The sequence below is a fragment of the Piliocolobus tephrosceles genome, chromosome 12 (assembly GCF_002776525.5).
Source record: "Piliocolobus tephrosceles isolate RC106 chromosome 12, ASM277652v3, whole genome shotgun sequence".
In the NCBI taxonomy this organism is placed as follows: domain Eukaryota; kingdom Metazoa; phylum Chordata; class Mammalia; order Primates; family Cercopithecidae; genus Piliocolobus; species Piliocolobus tephrosceles.
This window is the reverse complement of record NC_045445.1, coordinates 97,038,681-97,062,762: the sequence shown is the minus strand read 5'-3', so window position 1 is coordinate 97,062,762 and position 24,082 is coordinate 97,038,681. Positions and strand designations below refer to the sequence as shown.

The window sequence follows — 24,082 nt, the reverse complement described above, 5'->3', positions numbered from 1 at the left end:
AGCCAAAATTGACAAATGGGATCTAATTAAACTAAAGAGCTTCTGCACAGCAAAAGAAACTACCATCAGAGTGAACAGGCAACCTACAGAATGGGAGAAAATTTTTGCAATCAACTCATCTGACAAAGGGCCAATTTCCAGAATCTACAAAGAACTCAAACAAATATACAAGAAAAAAACAAACAACCCCATCAAAAAGTGGGGAAAGGATATGAACAGACATTTCTCAAAAGAAGACATTCATACAGCCAACAGACACATGAAAAAATGCTCATCATCAGTCGCCATCAGAAAAATGCAAATCAAAACCACAATGAGATACCATCTCACGCCAGTTAGAATGGCAATCATTAAAAAATTAGGAAACAACAGGTGTTGGATAGGATGTGGAGAAATAGGAACACTTTTACACTGTTGGTGGGATTGTAAACTAGTTCAACCATTATGGAAAACAGTATGGCAATTCCTCAAGGATCTAGAACTAGATGTACCATATGACCCAGCCATCCCACTACTGGGTATATACCCAAAGGATTATAAATTATTCTACTACAAAGACACATGCACATGTATGTTTATTGTGGCACTATTCACAATAGCAAAGACTTGGAATCAACCCAAATGTCCATCTGTGACAGACTGGACACATACACACCATGGAATTCTATACAGCCATAAAAAAGGATGAGTTTGCATCCTTTGTAGGGACATGGATGCAGCTGGAAACCATCATTCTTAGCAAACTATCACAAGAAGAGAAAACCAAACACCGCATGTTCTCACTCATAGGTTGGAACTGAACAATAGTTCACTTGGACTCGGGAAGGGGAACATCACACACTGGGGCCTATCATGGGGAGGGGGGAGGGGGGAGGGATTGCATTGGGGAGTTATACCTGATATAAATGATGAATTGATGGGTGCTGACGAGTTGATGGGTGCAGCACACCAACATGGCACAACTAGTTCTAGATTCCTCAAGGATCCTAGATCTAGATTCCGCAAGGAATAACGTGCATAACCTGCACATTATGCACATGTACCCTAGAACTTAAAGTATAATAAAAAATAAAATAAAAAATAAAATAAAATAATAGTGTTAGATTTACAAAAAAAAGTGAAGATAGTACAAATAGCAAAGAGACTTTCTTCTGTTATTAGCATCTTACATTAGTATTGCAGATTTATCACAATTAATAAGTCAATATTAGCATGTATTAACTAAAGCCTATACTTAGATTTCCTTGTTTATATCAATTTACATTTAGTCATCATGTTTCCTTAGGTCCTCCTGCTCTAAAAGTTTCTCAGATTTCCCTTGTTTTTGATTACCTTGATGGTTTTTAGGCGTACTGGTCAGGAATTTTATAGAATGTCTCTTACTTGGGATTTGTCTGGTGTTTTTATAATGATTGGAGTGGGATTACAGGATTTGGGGAAGAAGCCTACAGAGGTAAAATGCCATTCTCATCACATTATATCAAGTGTCCATACTATCAACATGATTTTTCACTGTTGAGTTTTACTTTTATCACTTGGCTGATGGTGTTTGTCAGGCTTGAACACAGAAAAGTTACTAGTTTTTTCACCTTTGCATACTTTACTCTTTGAAATAAAGTCACTATGAGAAACCCACAGTTTTTATCTTTTTATTTACTTTTATTGCGTTTTATGTTATTCATGTCTCATGGTGGTTTGCTGCACCTATCAACCTGTCATCTAGGTTTTAAGCCCCGCTTGCTTTAGCTATTTGTCCTAATGCTCTCCCTCCCCTCGCCCCCCACCCACCGACTGGTCCCGGTGTGTATTGTTCCTCTCCCTATGCCCATTCTATTCTCCTCCACATATTTTCTTCAATAATGTATTTATATTAGTATGGAATTGTGGATAATTATTTCATACTTTGGATTATAATCCAAAGCTACTTTATTTTGTGGCTCAACCTATTTCAGCTTTGATCATTGGAATTTTTCAGCTGACTCCTGTGTTCGTTTGACTTACTCTTGTCATTAATTGTATTTTTGAGCACTTTCTTACTTTCTGGCATTTTAGGATATCCCTCTAATCTTTTTTTCTACCTTTATTTTGGGATAATTGACAAATAAAATTGTATAAATTTAAGGTATACAATGTGATGATTTGATATATGTATGCACTGTAAAAATCACAATCAAGTTAGTTAACACATCTTTCACCATACCTCGTTATCATTTTGGTACATTGTGGTGAGAAATTTACCATCTACTGTTTTAGCAAATCTCAGGTATACAATATAGTATTTTTAACTATAGTTACCATGCGTACTTCAAATCTCATTCATCTCATCACTGAAAGTTGGTACTCTTTGACCAACATTTCCCCATTTCCCCCACTTCTCAGCCCCTGGTAACCATCATTCCGCTGTCTGTTTCTACGAATCTGTCATTTTTAGGTTCCACATATAGGTGGAGTGCAGTATAAGTGAGATCACTCAGTATTTGTCTTTCTATAGTTGACTTATTTCATTTAGCATAATGCCTTCAAGATTCATCTGTGTTGTCACAAATGGCAAGAGTTCCTTCTTTTCTATGGTTGAACACTATTCCATTCATATACATATACACACAATATATGTATATATGCATAATACATATATACATATTTTTTGTCCATTCATCTGTTGACAGACACTTAGATTGTTTCCATGTCTACTGGGTATTGTGAATATTGCTGCAATGAATAATGGCTGTTGTGAATAATGCTGCAATGAACATGGGAGTGCAGAGATCTCTAAGACATACTTGATATCATCTCCTTCAGATATCTACCCAAGGAATCATACGGTAGTTCTATTTTTAATTTTTTGAGGAACCTCCATACTATTTTCTATAATAGTTGCATCAGTTTACAATCCCACCAACAGTGTACAGGGTTTGCTTTTCTCCATATCCTTGCTAACGCTTGTTATCTCTTGTCCTTTTGATTATACCCATCCTAAGGGTTTAAGAAAAGAACCATTTGTCAAAATCCAGCATCCTTTCATGATAAAAACTCTCAACAAATTGAGTATAGAAAGAATGTGCCTCAACATCACAAAGGCCATATATGAAAAGTCCACAGCTAACATACTCAACAGCAAAAAACTAAAAAATTTTCTTCTAAGATGAAGAATAAGATAAGGATGCCTACTCCCACCACTTCTATTTAACATACTACTAGAAGTCCTAGCTAGGGCTAGTAGGCAAGAAAAAGAAACAAAAGTTATCCATATTAGAGAGGAAGAAGTAAAATTATCTATATTTGCAGATCACACAATCTTACATATAGAAAACCCTAAAAAAACCCAAAAGACATTAGAATTCATAAATGAATTTAGTAAAATTATACAAAATGAATCCACAAAAAATCAATTGCATTTATATACACTAACAGTGAACTATTGAAAAAGAAATGAAGAAAACAATCTCATTTACTAAACTCAAAACAATAAAATACTTAGGAACAAATTTAACCAAGGAAGTGAAAGATTTGTACCCTGAAAACTATTAGAAAAAAGTTCTGATGAAAGAAATTGAAAAGAACACAAATATATTGAAAGATATCTCGTGTTCATGGTGTGCAAGAATTAATATTGTTAAAATGTCCATACTACCCAAAGTGGACCTATAGATTCAATGCAATCCCTATCAAAATTCCAGACATCACATTTCCTGATTTCAAATATATTACTAGGATATATACTCAAAGGGGGCAGTATTATACTGGCTTAAAACCAGACATGTAGACCAAAGGAACGAAACAGAGAGCCCTGAAATAAACTCAAGCACCTAAGATCAACTTACCTTTGCCAGGAGTGCCAAGAATACACAATGGGGAAGGGACAGTCTCTTCAATAAATGATGTTGGGGAAACTGAACATCCATATGCAAAACAATGAAATTGAACTCCTATCTTACAGCATACAGAAAAACAAACTCAAAATACTTTAAAGGCTTAAATGTAAGACCTAAAACCAGAAACCTCCTAGAAGAAAATATAAGGGAAAAAGTCCTTGACATTGCTCTTGGCAATTACTTTTTGGATATGACACCAAAAGCGAAAGCAAATAAAACAAAAACAAACAAGTGAGACTTCATCAAACTGAGAAGCTTCTGCACAGCAAAGAAACAAACAATAGAATTAACAGGCAGACTATAGAATGGGAGAAGATCATTACAAGCCACGTAACTGATAAGAAATTATCATCCAAAATATATAAAGAACTCATACAACTCAATAACAAAGAAACAAATAACCTAATTTAAAAATGGGCAAAGGACCTAAATAGACATTTTCCCAAAGAAATCATAAAAATGTCCAGGCCAGGCACAGTGGCTCACGCCTGTAATCCCAGCACTTTGGGAGGCCAAGATGGGCGGATCACGAGGTCAGGAGATCGAGACCACCCTGGCTAACAAGGTGAAACTCCGTCTCTACTAAAAATACAAAAAAAATAGCTGGGAGTGGTGGTGGGCACCTGTAGTACCAGTTACTGTGGAGACTGAGGCAGGAGAAGGGTGTGAACCTGGGAGGTGGAGCTTGCAGTGAGCCGAGATGGTGCCACTGCACTCCAGCCTGGGCGACAGAGCGAGACTCCGCCTCAAAAAAAAGAAAGTCCAACAGGTATATTAAAATGTGTTCAACATCACCAATCATGAGGAAAATGCAAATGAAAACCTCAATGAGATATCACCTCACACCTGTTAGGATGGCTATTATCAAGAGAACAAGAAGTAACAAGTGTTGGTGACAGTGTGAAGAAAAGGGAACTCTTGTATACTGTTGGTAAGGATGTAAACTAGTAAAACCATTATGGAAAACAGTCTGGAGGTTCTTAAAAAATAAACATAAAACTACCATATGATACAGCAATTACACTCTGAGTATATATCCAAAGGAAATTGAATCAGTATGTCATAAAGATATCTGCATTCCCACTTTTATTGCAGCCCACTTTTATTATCAACAGCCAAGATGTAGAAACACCTAAGTGTCCATTGACAGTTGAATTAATAAAGAAAATGTGGGTAATACACACACACACACACACACATACGTGAACACACACACATTGGAATATTATTTCACCAGAAAAAGAAGGAAATTCTGCCAATTGTAATAACATGGATCAACCTGGAGGACATTATGTTAAGTGAAGTAAGTCAGAGACAGAAAAGCAAATACATATGCTATTCTCTTATATGTGGAATCTAAAAAAGTTGAACTCATGGAAGTTAAGAGTAGAATGGTGGTTGCCAGGGGCTGGGGGGTAGAGAATATTGGGAGATGTTAGCATCTTATAACAATCTTTCTGTTATAAGATGAGTAAGTCCTGGGAATCTATTAATAATATACAGCATGGAAACTATAATTAATAATACTGTATTGTATTATTGAGATCTAATAAGAGAGTAGATCCTAAATGCTCTCACTACACACAAAAAGTGGTAACAGCTGTGCACAGTGGCATACACCTGTAGTCCTGGCTACTTAGGAGACAGAGGTCGGGGGGGTTACTTGAGTTCAGAGTCTGAACAGCCTGGGCAACATAGAAAGACCCTGTCTCTAAAAAATAAAAATTTAAAAAGTGGTACACAGACATAAAGATGGAAACAATAGACACTGGAGTCTCCAAAAGTGGGGAGGGAAGGAAGGACAAGGGATGTAAAAGTACCTATTAAGGACTATGTTCACTATTTGCGTGATGGGCTCAATAGAAGTCCAAACCCCAGCATTACACAATATATCCGTTTAACAAACTTGCACATGTACCACTGAAACTAATTTTTTTTAAAAAAAAACTGGTAACTATATGAGGTGATGGTTGTGTTAATTAATTTGATTGTGTTAATCATTTCACAATGTGTACATATATCAAATTATCATGCTGTATAGCTTAAATATGTACAAGTTTTATTTATCAATTATAACTTAATAAAGCTGGGGAGGGGAGAAAGCATAGAAACTCAAACAGGTTGTTAAAGTCCTTGGGAAGACTGCTCCTGCCCCTTTAGGGGAAATCAATGAAGAGTTGCATATTATTCAGGATACCTAGGACCTGGTCAGGGGTGTGCGTGTGTGTGTGTGTGCACGCGCGCGTGCACGTGCGAGAGAGAGAGAGTTGTGATAGAGCATCCTTTTCTTCCATCTGCTCTTTTTATACATTTCCCATTCTACCTAAGAGTACTTACCTGTTCAGATCAAAACCTGCCCACATGGAAAACGTCATGGACAAGAAAACTGAGAGTCCAAAATTATGTAATTATTGGGAAACCAGCAATGATTTGAGGACATGTAAGTAAAATACTTGACCTGATTGTAAGGATAACATCAGGATAAATGTGCACGTCACACAAAGAAGTGTGAGATAAATAAATAAATGTTTTGAATATCTCATTGAAAGCATTTTATATCTGACATAGTTTAGATATTTGTTCCCTCAAAATCTTAGGTAGAAATGTGATCCCCAGTGTTGGAGTTGTGGCCTAATGAGGGGTGTTTGGATCATAGTGGTGGATCCCGCATGAAGAACTTCGTGTCACCCTTGCAGTAATGAGTTCTCACTCTTAGTTTTCGCAAGAGCTCATTGCTGAAAAGAGCCTGGCACCTCTCTCCCCTCTCTCTTTCTTCCTCTTTGGCCATGTGATGCCAGCTCCCCTTCACCTTCTACCTTCAGTGGAAGCAGATGTTAGTGCCGTGCTTCTTGTACAGCCTGAGGAACTGTGAGCCAAGTAAATCTGTTTTCTTTATCAATTACCCAGCCTCAGGTATTCCTTTGTCGTAACACAGGAATTACGATGGACTAAAATAACATCCAATTAAATTTGTGTGACATATAGACTGCACATGGATTATATCTTAGAATGTGGACTAGCTGAATATGTCGTTTGCATCCTATTAAGTGTATTTTGATCTGAGAAGTGGTTATGACATCTAACGAAGTGTTTAACCTTAGAATAGGTATATTTCACTTTGCTGTGTGAGCAACATTTCAAATAGTTTGCTTATGTATTATCTGAATGTGACCTTTTAAATGTGTGGATAATATTTGAATGTGTAGATTAAAACTAAATAATTGTGTCCTCTGTATGAATGTATAAGACTACTCAATGAGGGGTTCACAACTGAATGAGTGTAATGACAAAAAACATTATAACTTCTCCATGAGTGCTTGGCATCTAAGAGAGTGTGTATTGCATTTTGTTGAGTACATTTGATATCATGACGAATGTGTGATTGTCAAAGTTGACACCTGCATATGCAATATCTGAATATTTTTAAGATCCCAATTAGTCTGTAAACATTGAATGGGTGTTTGTGGCATCCATGTAAGCAAGCTATTCATCTAAACTTTGTATTAAACACCTGAATTAGGGTATGTGTTATAATATGTGAGTAATATCCAAAAGAGTGTAAGTAATAGTTGTATACCTATGACAGCTAAGATACTATGTATGATATGTGGAGGATTGTGTGCTATATCTGAAAAAAATATGTAAAATACCTGAGTGTGTGTTTGACATCTGAATTAGGAAATGGATTATAAATGAGTGCTACAAAAGAATGAGTGTAACATCTGAGTGTATATTCTAATTGAATACGTGAAAAACATTTATTTAACTCCTTTAAAAATATTTGTTGCATACCTATTGTGTGACAAGCAAAGTAAAGATGCTGGGACTACAGCAATGGGCAAGAGAGACAAGGTCAGGTTTGAATGAGTTCATGTGACATCTGAATGTGATATCTTAAGGAATAATTGTAGCTACAGGGAAAATGTCTTTAATACATTGAATTAGTGAGTTTTTAAAATAAATATTTCATTTTGGAATGGTTTAAGATTTTTTTTAACTTGAAAGTACAGAGTGTTTTGTACCTTACACCTGATTAACATTAACATCTTATATAACTATGGCACATTTGTCAAAACTAAAAAAATTAACGTTGGCACATTACTATTAACTAAATTATAGATTTTACTCAGATTTCACTAGTTTTTTTCTACTAATGTTCTTTTACTATTCAAGTATCCAGTCTGGGATACCACATTGCAATTATTAAGCATTTCTCTTTTGTCTTCTGGAATCAGCCATCGTAAACATTAGTTCTGGTTCATTTTATTGGATAATGGTACTTAGAAGTCAAGATTGGGGCATGGAGTGTGCACATTATTACCATGGCACCCTTGCTTCTCTGTTATATCAGTGGAAAGAGCTAAGTAATATACGTATGTGTACTGATCCACGTACACCCCCTCAGTTCATATTGATACCTTTCACTCTAATATCACAGAGTTTTATTCTGATTTTTTGTTTTTGCTTTTTTATAACTTCTTTGAAACATTGAAAGACCTGGGTATAAGTGATAATGTAGTTTCAGAATTGCTAATCTATATCCCTGTGATAAATTAACAGCTAGAGTACAGTGTTTATGTATAATTGTCAGGTTTTTGTTTTAGCCATCCTAATACATGTGCAGTGGTATTTAATAGTTTTAAATTTCCTTTTCATCATGGAAAATGATGTTGAACATTTTTGTACTTGCTTATTTACCATTCATGTATCTTTTTTAGTACAGTGCCTATTCAAATCTTTGCTACTATTATTTTTAATAGTTTTGTCTTTTAATCTTCATACTAAAGATATAAGTGATTTAAACACAACTCTTTTAGTATTAGTGTATTTTGAATTTTACTGCGTGCTTACTATACCAGTGAATTTTATGCCTTCAGATTCTTTGTGTTAAGAATTAACATTTTTTTCTTTCAGCTTAAAAAACTCCCGTTAGCATTTCTTGTAAGACAGGTCTGGTGGTGATGAATTCCCTCAGCTTTTGTTTGTCTGGGGAAGTCATGGCTCTCCTTCATTTCTGGAGGAGAGGTTTCTTGTACAATATTCTTGATTGGCAGTTTTTTTCCTTCAATATTTTGAATGTATCATCTCACTGTCTCTTGGCCTGTAAGGTCTTCATTAAGAGATCCACTGCTAGCCTTACTGAAACTCACTTATATGTGATTTGCTTCTTTTGCTGCTTTCAGGATCCTTTCTTTGTTCTTGATTTTTAACAATTTGGTCATAATATGTCTTGGTGTAATCTTGTTTGAACTGAATCTGATTAGAGACTTTTGACATTCTTGTACCTGGATATTTATATCCTTTTCCAATTTTGGAAAAATTTTCTGCTATTATTTCTTTAACTAAGCTTTCTACTCCTGTCTTTTTCTTCCATTTCATAAATCCTGTTGGCTTTATTGATTCCCTTTTATTATTTTTTATTTTTTCTTCTCTGACTATATGTTATCAAATAACTTGTCTTCAAGTTCAGATCCTTTCTTCTGCTTGATCAGTTGTAATTTAATTCATTACATTTTTCAGCTCTAGAATTTCTGATTGATTTTCAAAATAATTTCAATCTGTCTGTTGAATTTCTCATTTTGCTCATTCATTGTTTTCCTGATTTAAAGGCGTTATTTATCTGTATTTTCTTGAAGTTAGACGAGCTTCCTTAATACAATTGTTTTGAATTATTTGTCTGGGAATTTGTATATCTGGATTTCTTTAGGGTCAGCTACTGGGTGCTTATTGTGTTCTTTTGGTGGTGTTTTGTCCCTTAGTTGTTCTTGTTTTTACTGACTTACCTTGATGTCTGCCCATTTGAAGAAGTAGGGACTTATTTTAGTCTTTGCAGAACTGGCTTTGTCTGGGAAAGCTCTTCACATCAGAGATTATGGGCAGACCATCTTGTGTCATGTGAGGGTATGCTTGCTGCAAGAGTCCTTGGGCAGGTTGGCCTGGTGCTTGGATCAGCAGGTAGGCTGACCTGGTACGCGGGTCCTCAGGGCTGGGCCTTAAGCTGAAGCCTTGATCTACTGAGTGGACTTGTTGATTGGGTCTGTGAAGATGGTCCTGGGACCTGGAGCCATGATGGTGGGCCCGGATACTGGATCTTTGGGGGTTTACCTGAGGCTTGGGTGCACAGGGGTTCACCTGATGCTGGGGTAGGCCTAGAGTCTGAGTCTGCAAGGGCTGGCCAGGTGCTAGGATGGGCCTGGTGCCTGAGTCCACAGGAGATCTGCTGACAATGGAGTGGCCCTGGTACCTGGGAACTCTGAGACAGGCCTGGAGTCTGAGTCCTTGGGAGCTGGCATGGCACTGGAGCAGACCTGGAGCTTGAGTTCAAGGAGTTAGGTCTGGCTTTTGAGTCCATAGGGTCTGGCCTGAAGCCTGGGTCTGTAAGGGTGGTCATTGAGCCTCAGTTCATGGGATCTGGCCTGGTACCAGGGTCTGCCAGGGTGGGCCTGGCCCCTGAGTCTGGTGGGGCATACCTGGAGCTTGGGTGTTCTGGAGCCAGAGGCTATGGAGACTGGCCTTAAGCCTGAGACCTATCTGGTGCTGGGTCTGATATGGAACCTAGGTCCACAAGGGCTGCTCTGGGGCCTGGGATTGTAGGCACTGTCTGATGCCTGGAGCCACGGGGGCTGACCTGGAGCCTGAGGCCATAGAGACTGGTCTACAGCCTGTGTCTGTTGGTGCCGGCCTGGAAGCTTTCTGTGAAGACTGCCATGGGCCATGGGTCCTTGGAGGCTGGCCTAGGACCTAGATACATAAGGGCATTCCTAGAGCCTGAGTCCATGGAGACCCATACAGTGCTAGGATCTACTGGGACAGACCTAGACCTTGCATCTTCTGGTCCTGGCCTGGACACTGGATCTACTAGAATGTGAACCCACATAAGCTGGTCTAAAGGGTGGGGCTGCAGGAGCCAGTCTGGTACTAGGCTGACCTGAAGCCTGTGTCTGCAGGTACCTGCTTGGTGTTTGAGGCCAGAGTTGCCAACATGTTGCCATGGTAGGCCTGAAGTCTAGGGCTGCAAGGGCTGGCTTGGTGCTGTGCGGACCTGGATCCTGTATCTGCAAGAGCCAGCCAAGGTTCTGGGTCCACAGGTGCTGGCCTGTGCTAGAGTGGGCTTGAAACCTGGGGCTGTGGAAGCTAGCCTAGCCCTGGAACAATCCTGGAGCCTGATTATGTGGCCTGGTGCTTGGCCAAGCCCAAAGCCTAGGGCCTACCTGTTGCTGGGACTAGTCTAGAGCATGAAATAACTGGGGTTGGCCTGGCACTGAGTTCGGTCCAGAAACCACTTCTACCAGGAAGGCCCGAAGCCTGTGGCTACGAGTTCCTGCCTGGCAATGGGAAGGGCTTGCAGGCTCAGTCCATGTTACCTCCCTGATGACTAGTACTTTGGGGTTGGCCTACTGCTGGGGCAGGCCTAAAGCCTGTGGCTGTGAGGGTCATCTGGGTACTGGAGGTGATCCAGAACCTGGGGCCACTGGGTTCAGCCTGGAGGAAGGGCAGCCAGGGACCTGAGGCCACTGGGGCTTGTCTGGTACTGCGGGAAGTCTGGAGCCTGGGGCTGCTGAGGTTGGCCTGGTGGTTGGCTGTCCTGGAGACTGAGTCTACCGGGTAGGCTAAGAACCTGGGGCCATTGGATCTAGCCCTGTGTCAAAAAGGGTCTGAAGGCTCAGTCTGAGAGTATCAGCCCGAAGTCTGGGTCTGTGGGAACCTGCCTGACATTGGGTTTTACTGTAGCAGGCCCAGTTTTGGGATTCAGACAAAATCGTGTGCTCAGTTCCTTCTCTTTCCCCCACATGAAGGTTGTTTCTCCATGCTGTGCTGTCTGCAGTTGGGGTAGGGGTAATGTAAAATTATTTTTCCTACCCTCTTCAATGCATCTTTTCTTATTTCAGCGCTATATCCAGGTGCTATAATCTCTCACCTTGTTTCCTTAGCTCTTATGAAGGTATTATCATGCATCGATAGTTGTTCAAATTGATGTTTCTGAAAGGGGTCAAGCCTTGTTGAGTCCTATTCTGCCATCTTGCTGATGTTCATCTCCTGTTTTCCCCATTTTTTAATTGGGTTGTTTGATTTCTTATTATTGAGTTTTTGATGTTCTTTACATATTTTTGATATAAGTAATTTATTGGATATATCACTTGTAAATATTTCTTCCCATTGTGTGCCTTATCTTTTCATTCTCTTAAAGTATCTTTTACACATCAAGTTTTAAAATTTTCAACAAAGTTCAATCTATTCTTTTTTAATTTCATGGACCTTGATATTAGTATCATATCTGAAATTTCATTGCTAATGTCTAAGTTAAGCATATTTACTGTTATATTTTCTTCTAAAATTTTTATAGTTTTATAATTTACAATGAGTTCTATGACCAATTATGAGTTAATTTTTGCATAAGCTGTTAATTTCATTTTTTGTTACATATGAATGTCCAATTGTCCAGTTGTTCCAGTACAATTTGTTGAAAAGATTATCTTTGTTTTTTCATTAAATTTGTTTAAAACTTGTCAATATTAGACAATGTTATATATTAGGGTCCATTTCTGAGCTCTCTATTCTGTTCCTGTGATCTATGTGTCTATGCCAATGAAAAACTGGCTTGATTACTGTAGCCTTATAAAGTCTTAGGATCAGGTAATGTGAGTCCTCCAACTTTGTTCATCTTTTTCAAAGAAATTTTTTGCTAGTTCCTTATGTTCTTTTTCCTTTCCATATACATTATAGAATAAACTTTTCAATGTCTACAAAATTGTTTTCTTGAATTTCGATTGAGATTACATTACATCTATAGATAAAGTTGGGGAGAATTTACATTTTAAAAATAGTGAGTCTTCAAATTAGTCAGCATAGTATGTCTCATTCATTTATATCTTCTTTTTTTCTCTCTCATCTTTGTTTTGTACTTTCTGCATACAGATTTTGCATATATTTTATTATATTTATACTTAAGTTCTTCATTATTTGGTGCTATTGTAAATGGGATTGATTTTAAATTTCAGATTCCAATTGTTTATTGATAGTATATAGGAACACAATTGACTTTTGTAGGTTAATCTGGTATTTTGGATCTTTGCTAAACTTATAAATTTCAGCAGCACTTTTTGTAGACATTGGTATTTTCACATAAAAATTAGTTTATCAGAGAACAAATATAATTTTATTTATTTCCACATTGCCTGTCTTTTATTTATTTTTCATGACTCGTATCATTAGCTAGGAATTCCAGCACAAAGCTGAACAGGAGTTGTTAGTGAGGCCATCCTTGTCTTACTATAAATCACACAAGGAAAACATTATGTCTCACCATTAATATATCAGCTGTAGTTTTTGTATAGATTGCTTTTATCAGATTGAGGAAGTTTTCTATTTTACAAATAATTTTTATGATGAATGGGTATTGAATTTTCTCAAAAGATTTTCTTCTGCATCTGCTAATGTGATTATATGTGTTTTTAAAAATTTAGTCATTAGTATGGTGAATTACATTGATTGATTTTTTACTATTTAATCCACTTGGATTACTGGGATAAACCTGCTTGGTGATGATATTTTACCCTTTATTATATATTGATGAATTCTTTTTGCTAATATTTTGTTAAGGATTTTTATGACTGTATTTATAAGAGATATTGATCAATAGTTTACTTCTAATGTTTTTGTATGGTTTTAATATTAGGCTAATGTTGGCCTCATAAAACATGTTGAGAGGTGTTCTCTCCTTTTCTGTTTTCTGGGAGAAAATGTGGAGAATTGATGTTGGTTCTTTTTTCAAGTTTTGGTAAAATTCACCAGTGAAACCATCTGGGTCTGAAATAGGTTTTTTTTGGAAGGTTTTTAATTTTGTTTGTTTGTTTTTACTATAAATTCAATTTAATATGTCCAGGGATGTTCAGATTATCTCTTTCTCTTCTTTAGTAAGTTTTGGTAAGTGTTTTTTTCTCTGAGGAATTGGTTTAATTCGCCAAAATTTTAAAATTGAATAGCCAAACTTGTTCATTGTTTTTCCTTATCATCTGTTTAAAAGCTGTGTGATCAGTAATCATTTCCTTACTTTTATTCCTGATATTGGTAATAAGTGTTTTCTCTCTCTCATTCTCTTTGGTTTCAATAACCAACTTTTGCTTTCATTGATTTTCTTTACTGTTTTCCCGTTTGCAATTTCACTGATATCTGCTCTATTTTTTTTTTATTATTTTCTCCTTTCTGTTTAAGTTAAATTTTCTCTTCTTTCTGTACTAGGGTGTGGTCTTAATAAACAGATTTTAGGTACATTTTTTCTTTTCCAACATATACTTTCAGTGCTATACAGTTTCTCTTCTTTTAAAGGCAGCAGTCAAATTGAATTGGAGCCCACTTTAATTGAGTATGACCTCATATTAACATGATTGCATCCACAAAGACTCTATTTGCAAATAAGGTCACATCTATCCATAGGTACTAGAGGTAAGAACATCAGATATCTTTTGGAGGGACACAATTCAATCCATAACTATTTTGTGATGAGAATTTACTCTAACTCTTAATCTTGTTTCTTTATAGGTAAGTTGTTCGTTTTCTCTGGTTGCCTTCAAGATTTTCCCTTTGTCTTTGTTTTTCAGGAGTTATATTTTGATATGCCTAGGAGTGTGTGAGTGTGTGTTTTTATTTGGTTTTTATTTATTTATTTGGTTTTATTTTATTTTTATTTTACTCTGGTGTTCTCTGAGCTTCTTGGATCTTTGCTTTCATGTCAATCACTAATACTGGAAAAATACACCATTGATTTTTCAAATATTTTCTCTGTCTTATTTTTATTTCTGTGATTCCAATTACTTACGTATTACATTATTTGCTATTACCCCACATCTCTTAGATTTTCTGTTCTGTTTTTTACACTCTTTGTGTAATTTCTATAGTTCTATTTTCAAGTTCACTCATTTATCCCTTTGCTCTGTGAATCAGTGATGATCCTCTAAAAGACATTTTTCATATCTGTTATCATATTTCTTATTTCTACTATTTTTCTTGGTTTCACATTTATGGTTTCAATCTCTTTATGGAAATCACCTATCTACTCTTGCATGTGCTCTACCTTTTCTATTAGAGCTTTTAACATATTAATCATGGTTATTTTAAATTCCCCGTATGATAGCTCCAACATATTTATCATTGCTGAGTTTGGTTCTGATTACTTGTTTGTCTCATCAGACTGTGTTTTTTTTTTCTGTTTTGTTTTGTCTTGCCTTTTGTCATCCTTTGTAAATTTTTGCTGAAAGCCTGACGTCTCATTTAAGGCAGTAGACATGAGGTAAATAGGCCTTTAATATGGGTGTTTATGTTAAAATATCCAGGAATTGTACTGTGTTTGGGTTTTTTTCATTGCTGTAGTTGAAATTTTATTGTTGTTGTGGATACCAGAGGTTTTATATTTCTCTACTGGAATTGTTTTTGTCTCTCACATCGCTTTTTGGTTTTCTCTTTGTCTTGCTCAGAAGACAGAGAGTCTCTCTCTTGCAGCTCTCCCAGTTGTAATCCATTCTTATTATCTCCTTCCTTCCTTCTTTTCTTTTCTTTTCTTTTCTTTTCTTCTTTTCTTTTCTTTTCTTTTCTTTTCTTTTCTTTTCTTTTCTTTTCCCCGTGGAGATAGAGACATAATGTTCTTATTATGTCTCAGTCTTTGGAGTACACAGCAGGCCTGTCTCTCAGGATGGGGCCCTTACAGGCTTTTCTATCACTCTTGGATGGCTAGAGCTTTCACCATCCTCACTCAATTCCCCGAGCTGCCGTGGATATCAACCGAATATTCTGTCTTCAACTTGAGGACCTTCCTTTTGCAGATTAAGACTTTTATGTTATTTTTTGACATAGGTGAGATTGTGGATGTGGATCTGAGCATTTCTCCAGCTGCAGTGGTATTTCACTAGTGCCCCCAGTGATATTCTGCACCCTGCTAATTAGGAATATTTTTTCTATAAGGTAAAAGGGTCTGAGAAGATATCCCAGTGGCTTACTGTTCCGTTGCCCCAATCATCACTATGGGAGAGGGAGGTAATTTTTCTAGGTTCTTCTTTATTCTCACTTTGAGAGCCTGGTGGAGTTCCTTTAAAAGCCTGCATAAGAGTGGTATCCCCCTCTGCAAGTGTGGCCTCCAGGAATTCACACTTTCTAGCTATATTTGGAGGCTATATTTGGTCTCCAACACTTTACTAAAATTTCTATTTTAATCTTCACACCAGCTTTTCGAAATTCAACACCTTCTTCCCTAGATAGTAAGATGCTCAAGGCATTGTGTGTCTGTCTCAAAATTTCAGGAAGGCTGTTATTTCTGTGAACCCAGATCCATGTTGGAATCAGATAACATAATTAATATACTGTCTGTCCAGCTGTTTTTTTTATTGTGAGTATAAGTCTTACCTCTTTCTCTCTTTCCATCTTTGAGCTGAAACTTGAAGTCTAGCCTTCATTTGTGTGTGTACCCATGGGGTATACTTTTATTTGTAGAGGATTTCACAGCCAACTTTTTTTTTTTGCATAGTACCCAATAGGTAGTTTTTTGATCCTCAACCTCCTCCCACCATTCGGCTGCAAGTAGGCCCCAGCATGTATTGTTTCCTTCTTGGTGTCCATGTGTACTCAATGTTTAGCTCCCACTTATAAGTGAGAATATATGATATTTTATTCCCTGTTCCTGCATGAATTCACTTAGGATTATGGCCTCCGGCTGCATCCATGCTGCTGCAAAGGACATGATTTCACTCTTTTTTATGACTGTGTAGCATTCCCTCATATACATGTACCACATTTTGTTTATCAAGTCCACCTTTGATGGGCTCTATGTTGCTTCCATATCTTTGCTATTGTGAATAGTGCTGCAATGAACATACACATGCATGTGTCTTTATGGTAGAACAATTTATATTCTTTTGGATATATAGCCAGTAATGGAATTGCTGGGTTGAATGGTAGTTCTGTTTTAAGTTCTTTGAGAAATCTCCAAACTGCTTTCCTCAGTGGCTAAGCTAATTTACATACCCACCAACAGTGTATAAGCATTCCTTTTTTTCTGAAGCCTGGCCAGTATCAGTAGTTTTTGGACTTTTAAATAATAACCATTGTGCCTGACAGCCGGAGTAAGATGGCGGCGCTGAGGGCTGTGTGCGGCCTCCGGGGCATCGCAGCCCAGGTGCTGCGGGCTGGGGCTGGAGTCCGACTGCCGATTCAGCGCAGCAGAGGTGCTCGGCAGTGGCAGCCAGATGTGGAATGGGCACAGCAGTTTGGGGGAGCTGTTATGTACCCAAGCAAAGAAACAGCCCACTGGAAGCCTCCACCTTGGAATGATGTGGACCCACCAAAGGACACAATGGTGAAGAACATGACCCTGAACTTTGGGCCCCAACACCCAGCAGCGCATGGTGTCCTGTGACTAGTGATGGAATTGAGTGGGGAGATGGTGCGGAAGTGTCATCCTCACATTGGGCTCCTGCACCGAGGCACTGAGAAGCTCATTGAATATAAGACCTATCTTCAGGCCCTTCCATACTTTGACCGGCTAGACTATGTGTCCATGATGTGTAATGAACAGGCCTATTCTCTAGCTGTGGAGAAGTTGCTAAACATCCGGCCTCCTCCCTGGGCACAGTGGATCCGAGTGCTGTTTGGAGAAATCACACGGCTGTTGAACCACATCATGGCTGTGACCACACGTGCCCTGGATCTTGGGACCATGACCCCTTTCTTCTGGCTGTTTGAAGAAAGGGAGAAGATGTTTGAGTTCTACGAGCGAGTGTCTGGAGCCCGAATGCATGCTGCTTATATCCGGCCAGGAGGAGTGCACCAGGACCTACCCCTTGGGCTTATGGATGACATTTATGAGTTTTCTAAGAACTTCTCTCTTCGGCTTGATGAGTTGGAGGAGATGCTGACCAACAATAGGATCTGGCGAAATCGGACAATTGACATTGGGGTTGTAACAGCAGAAGAAGCACTTAACTATGGTTTTAGTGGAGTGCTGCTTCAGGGCTCAGGCATCCAGTGGGACCTGCGGAAGACCCAGCCCTATGATGTTTACGACCAGGTTGACTTTGATGTTCCTGTTGGTTCTCGAGGGGACTGCTATGATAGGTACCTGTGCCGAGTGGAGGAGATGCGCCAGTCCCTGAGAATTATCGCACAGTGTCTAAACAAGATGCCCCCTGGGGAGATCAAGATTGATGATGCCAAAGTGTCTCCACCTAAGCGAGCAGAGATGAAGACTTCCATGGAGTCACTGATTCATCACTTTAAGTTGTATACTGAGGGCTACCAAGTTCCTCCAGGAGCCACATACACTGCCATTGAGGCTCCCAAGGGAGAGTTTGGGGTATACCTGGTATCTGATGGCAGCAGCCGCCCTTATCGATGCAAGATCAAGGCTCCTGGTTTTGCCCATCTGGCTGGTTTGGACAAGATGTCTAAGGGACACATGTTGGCAGATGTCTTTGCCATCAGAGGTACCCAAGATATTGTATTTGGAGAAGTAGATCGGTGAGCAGGGGAGCAGCGTTTGATCCCCCATGCCTATCAGCTTCTTCTGTGGAGCCTGTCCCTCACTGGAAATTGGCCTGTGTGTGTGTGTGTGTGTGTGTGTGTGTGTACATGTTCATGTACACTTGGCTGTCAGGCTTTCTGTGCATGTACTGAAAAAGGAGAAATTATAATAAATTAGCCGTCTTGCAGCCCCTAGGCCTAAAAAAAATTAAAAAAAAAAAATAACCATTGTGCCTGATGTGAGATAGTATCTCATTGTGATTTCGATTTGCATTTCTCTAATTATTAGTGCTGTGGAGCATTTTTTCCTGTGCTTTTTGGCCATGTGTTTGTCTTCTTTTGAGAAGTATCTGTTCATGTCCTTTGCCCATTTTATATTGGGGTTTCTTTTTACTTGTTAATTTTTTTAACTTACATATAGATTCTATATATTGAACATTAGTCAGATGCATAGATGGCATATATTTTCTAGCATTCTGTGGGTTGTCTGTTAACTCTGTTGATAGTTTCCTTTGCTGTGTGAAAGCTCTTTAATTAGGTCCCATTTGTCAATTTTTGTTTATATAGCACTGTTTTTGGAGTCTTCATTATGAAATCTTTGCCAGAGCCTATGTCCAGAATGATATTTCCTAGGTTTTTTTTCCAGGGTTATTATAGTTTTCTGTTTTATATGGAAGTCTTTAATCCATGTTGACTTGATTTTTGTATATGGTGAAAGGTTGGGGTTTAGTTTCAATCATCTGCATATGGCTGGTCAGTTATCCCAGCAACATTTATTGAATAGGGAGTCTTTTCCCCATTGCTCATTTTTGTCAACTTTGTCAAAGATCGGATGGTTGTAGCTATGCAGCTGCATATTTGAGTTCTCTGACCTATTCCATTGATCTATGTGTCTGTTTTGGACCAGAACCATGCTGTTTTGGTTACTGTAGCCTTGAGTATAGTTTGAGGTTGGGTGGTGTGATGCCTGTAACATTGCTCTTTTTTGCTCAGGACTAATTGGCTATTCAGGCTCTTTTTTGGTTCCATATGAATTTTAGAATCGTTTTTTTCCTAATTATGTGCAAAATGTCATTGGTAGTTTGATAGCAATAGCACTGAACCTGTAAATTGCTAGGGGCAATATGGCAAATTTAACAATATTGAATCTTCTAATCCATAAGCATGGAATATTTCTCCATTTGTGTCATCTCTGATTTCTTTCTGCAGTGTTTTGTAATTCTCATTGTGGAGATCCTTCATCTCCATGGCTAGCTGTATTTCTATGCATTTTGTTGTTTTTGTGGCTATTGTGAATGGGATTGTGTTCTTGATTTGATTCTCAGCTTGGATGTTTTTGGAGCATAAAAATGTTACAGATTTTTGTACATTGATTTTGTATCTTGAAACTTTTCTGACATTGTTCATCAGGTCCAGGAGCTTCTGGGCAGAGACTATTGGGTTTTCTAGGTAGATAATTATATCATCTGTAAACAGGAACAGTTTGACTTCCTCTTTACCTATTTGGATGCCTTTTATTTCTTTCTCTTGCCTGATTGCTCTGGCTAGGACTTCTAGTACTATGTTGACTAGAAGTGGTGAGAATGGATATCCTTGTCTTGTTCTGGTTCTCAAGGGGAATGCTTCCAGCTTTTGCCCATTCAATATCTTGTTGGACGTGGGTTTGTCATAGTTTTGAGATATGTTTATTTGATGCCTAGTTTATTGAGGATAATTAACACGAAGGGATGCATAATTTTATTAAAAGCCTTTTCTGCATCCATTGAGATGATCATGTGGTTTTTGTTTATGTGATGAATCACATTTATTGATCTGTGTATATTGAACCAAACTTGGGTCCCAGGAATAAAGTCTAGTTGATTGTGGTGGATTAGCTTTTTAATGTGCTGCTAGATTTGGTTTGCTAGTATTTTGTTGAGAGCTTTTGCATCTATCTTCATAAGAGATATTGGCCTGAGGTTTTCTTTTTTGTTGTTGTGTCTCTGCCAGATTTTGGTATCAGAATGATGCTGGGCTCATAGAATGAGTTATGGAGGAGGCCCTCCTACTCAATTTTTGGGAGTAGTTTCAGAAAGATTGGTACCATCTCTTCTTCATAGGTCTGATAGAACTCAGCTGTGAATCTATCTGGTCCAGGGCTGCTTCTTCTAGTTTGGGTGAATACAAATATTCATAATAGTCTCTGAGGGTTTTTTGTGTTTCTCTGGGGTTAGTGGTAAAGTCCACTGAGTCATTTCTGAGTGTGTTTATTTGGATCTTCTCTCCTTTTTTCTTTATTAGTCTAGTTAGTTGTCTATCAATCTTATTTTCTTCAAAGAACAAACTTTTGCTTTTATCGATCTTTTATGTGGTTTTTTCCTGTCCCCATTTTATTCAGTTAAGATCAGCTTTTGGTTATTTTTTATTTTCCGCTAGCTTTGGGGTTGGCTTGCTTTTGTTTTTCTAGTTCCTGTAGGTGTGATGTGGGATTGTTAATTTGAGATCTTTCCAAATTATTGATGTGGGCATTTAGCACTAAGAAGTTCCCTCTTAATACTGCTTTAGCTGTGTCCCAGAGTTTCTGGTATGTTGTAGCTTTGTTTTCATTAATTTCAAAGAATTTCTTGATTTCTGCCTTAATTTCATTGTTTATCAAAATTCATTCAGGAGCAGATTGTTTGATTTTCATGTTATTATACGGGTTTGAAAGATTTTCTTAGTATTGATTTCTATTTGTATTGTGCCGTGGTCTGAGCATGTGGTTGCTGTAATTCCAGTTTTTTTGAATTTTTTGAGAATTACTTTATGGCCAAGCATGTGGTCAATTTTAGAGTATGTGCCATGTGCAGATAAGAAGAATGTTGTTGGATGGAGTTTGTAGATATATGTTAGATCCATTTGATCAAGGGTTGAATTTAGGTCTCAAATATCTTTGTTAGTTTTCTGCCTCAATGATCTGTATAATACTGTCAGTGGGGTGTTGAAGTCTCCCACTATTATATTATTGTGTGGTTAGTCTAGTCTCTTCATAACTCTCTAATAACTTGTTTTATGAATCTGAGTGCTCCAGTGTTGTGTGCATATATATTTAGGATACTTAAATCTTCTTGTTGAATGAAACCATTTATCATTATGTGATGTCCTTGTTTGCTTTTTAAAAAATCATTGTTGGCTTAAAGTCTGTTTTGTCTGAAATAAGAAAGGCAACCCTTGCTTTTTTTCTTCTCCATTTTCTTAATAGATCTTTCCTTATCCCTTTACTATGAGCCTATGGGTATCACTGCATGTGAAATGGATCTCTTAAAGACACCATACAGTTCAGTCTTGTATCTTCATACAATTTACTACTCTGTACCTTTAAGTGAAGTGTTTAACCCATTTACATTCAAGGTTAATATTGACATGTGCTGATTTCATCCTGTTGTGTTGTTAGCTGAATGTTCTGTAGACTTTGTGAACCCAAAGTATTTGAGGCAGGTCTCAGTCAATATAGATTGTTTATTTTGCCAAGGTTAAGAATGCAATCATGACACAGCCTCAGGAGGTCCTGATGACATGTGCCCAAGTTGACTGGGGGCACAGCTTGTTTGTATACATTTTAGGGGGACATAATACATCAATCTCTATATATAAGACTTACATTGGTTCAATCTAGAAGGGTGAGACAACTTGAAGCAGGGGTGTAGGTGGGAGGGGAGCAGTATTCTAGGTCATAGGTAGATTTAAACATATTCTGATTGGCAATTGGTTAAAAGAGTTATTATCAGGAAAAAGAAATATCTGGGTTAAGATAAGGGGTTGTGGAGACCAAGGTTTTATCATGCAGATGAAGCCTTCAGGTAGCAGGCTTCAGAGAAAATAGATTGTAAATGTTTCTGATAAGACTTATGGTCTGTGTTGATATTAATGCTGGAGGGGTATAATAGGCATGTTCAATACCCACTTTCCGTCATGACCTGAACCAGTATTTTAGATTAAATTTTAGAGTGCCCTGGCTAAAAAGGGAGTCCATTCAGATGGTTGCAGGAGGCAGGGGGTGGAGGAGTGGGGCAGGGGCTTTGAATTTTATTTTTGGTTTACAACTCGATTGTGTCATTGTTTTATTAGTGTCAATGGTTTATATACTTAAGCATGTTTATGTGTTGGCTGGTAATAGTCTTTCGTTTCCATATTTAGCACTCCCTTAACGGACCTCTTGTGAGGCAGGTCTGATGGTAATGAATTCCCTTTGCATTTGCTTGTCTGAAAAGGATTTTATTTTATTTCTCCTTCATTTATGAAGCTTAGTTTAGCTGGATGTGAAATTCTTGATTGGAATTTCGTTTCTTTAAGAATGATGAATATAGGCCTCCAAGATCTCCTGGCTTGTGGAGTTTCTGCTGAAAGTTCTGCTGTTAGTCTGACAGGTCTCCCTTTGTAGATGACATGCCCCTTCTTTCTAGCTGCCTTTAAGATTTTTTCTTTTTTTTATTATACTTTAACTTCTACGGTACATGTGCATAACGTGCAGGTTTGTTACATATGTATACCTGTGCCATGTTATTGTGCTGCACTCATCAACTCGTCAGCACCCATCAATTCATCATTTATATCAGGTATAACTCCCCAGTGCAATCCTTCCCCCCTCCCCCCTCCCCATGATAGGCCCCAGTGTGTGATGTTCCCCTTCCCGAGTCCAAGTGAACTCATTGTTCAGTTCCCACCTATGAATGAGAACATGCGGTGTTTGGTTTTCTCTTCTTGTGATAGTTTGCTAAGAATGATGGTTTCCAGCTGCATCCATGTCCCTACAAAGGACGCAAACTCATCCTTTTTTATGGCTGCATAGTATTCCATGGTGTATATGTGCCACATTTTCTTAATCCAGTCTGTCACTGATGGACATTTGGGTTGATTCCAAGTCTTTCCTATTGTGAATAGTGCCGCAATAAACATACGTGTGCATGTGTCTTTGTAGTAGCATAATTTATAATCCTTTGGGTATATACCCAGTAGTGGGATGGCTGGGTCATATGGTACATCTAGTTCTAGATCCTTGAGGAATTGCCATACTGTTTTCCATAATGGTTGAACTAGTTTACAATCCCACCAACAGTGTAAAAGTGTTCCCATTTCTCCACATCCTCTCCAACACCTGTTGTTTCCTGATTTTTTAATGATTGCCATTCTAACTGGTGTGAGATGGTATCTCATTGTGGTTTTGATTTGCATTTCTCTGATGGCCAGTGATGATGAGCATTTTTTCATGTGTCTGTTGGCTGTATGGATGTCTTCTTTTGAGAAATGTCTGTTCATATCCTTTCCCCACTTTTTGATGGGGTTGTTTGTTTTTTTCTTGTATATTTGTTTGAGTTCTTTGTAGATTCTGGAAATTAGCCCTTTGTCAGATGAGTAGATTGCAAAAATTTTCTCCCATTCTGTAGGTTGCCTGTTCACTCTGATGGTAGTTTCTTTTGCTGTGCAGAAGCTCTTTAGTTTAATTAGATCCCATTTGTCAATTTTGGCTTTTGTTGACATTGCTTTTGGTGTTTTAGGCATGAAGTCCTTGCCCATGCCTATGTCCTGAATGGTACTACCTAGATTTCCTTCTAGGGTTTTTATCGTATTAGGTCTAACATTTAAGTCTCTAATCCATCTTGAATTAATCTTCGTATAAGGAGTAAGGAAAGGATCCAGTTCCAGCTTTCTACTTATGGCTAGCCAATTTTCCCAGCACCATTTATTAA

At 38.0% G+C, this 24,082-nt stretch overlaps 1 protein-coding gene across 1 annotated transcript; it reads left to right on the top strand.

Moving 5' to 3' along the window:
• The first annotated feature begins 16,981 nt into the window (after positions 1-16,981).
• LOC111532158 (NADH dehydrogenase [ubiquinone] iron-sulfur protein 2, mitochondrial-like) lies at positions 16,982-18,585 on the top strand. Its single transcript, XM_023199390.3, has one exon. It carries the CDS (start codon positions 17,281-17,283, stop codon positions 18,376-18,378), a length of 1,098 nt encoding a protein of 365 aa, XP_023055158.3. The 5' UTR covers positions 16,982-17,280; the 3' UTR covers positions 18,379-18,585.
• Positions 18,586-24,082: the final 5,497 nt, after the last annotated feature.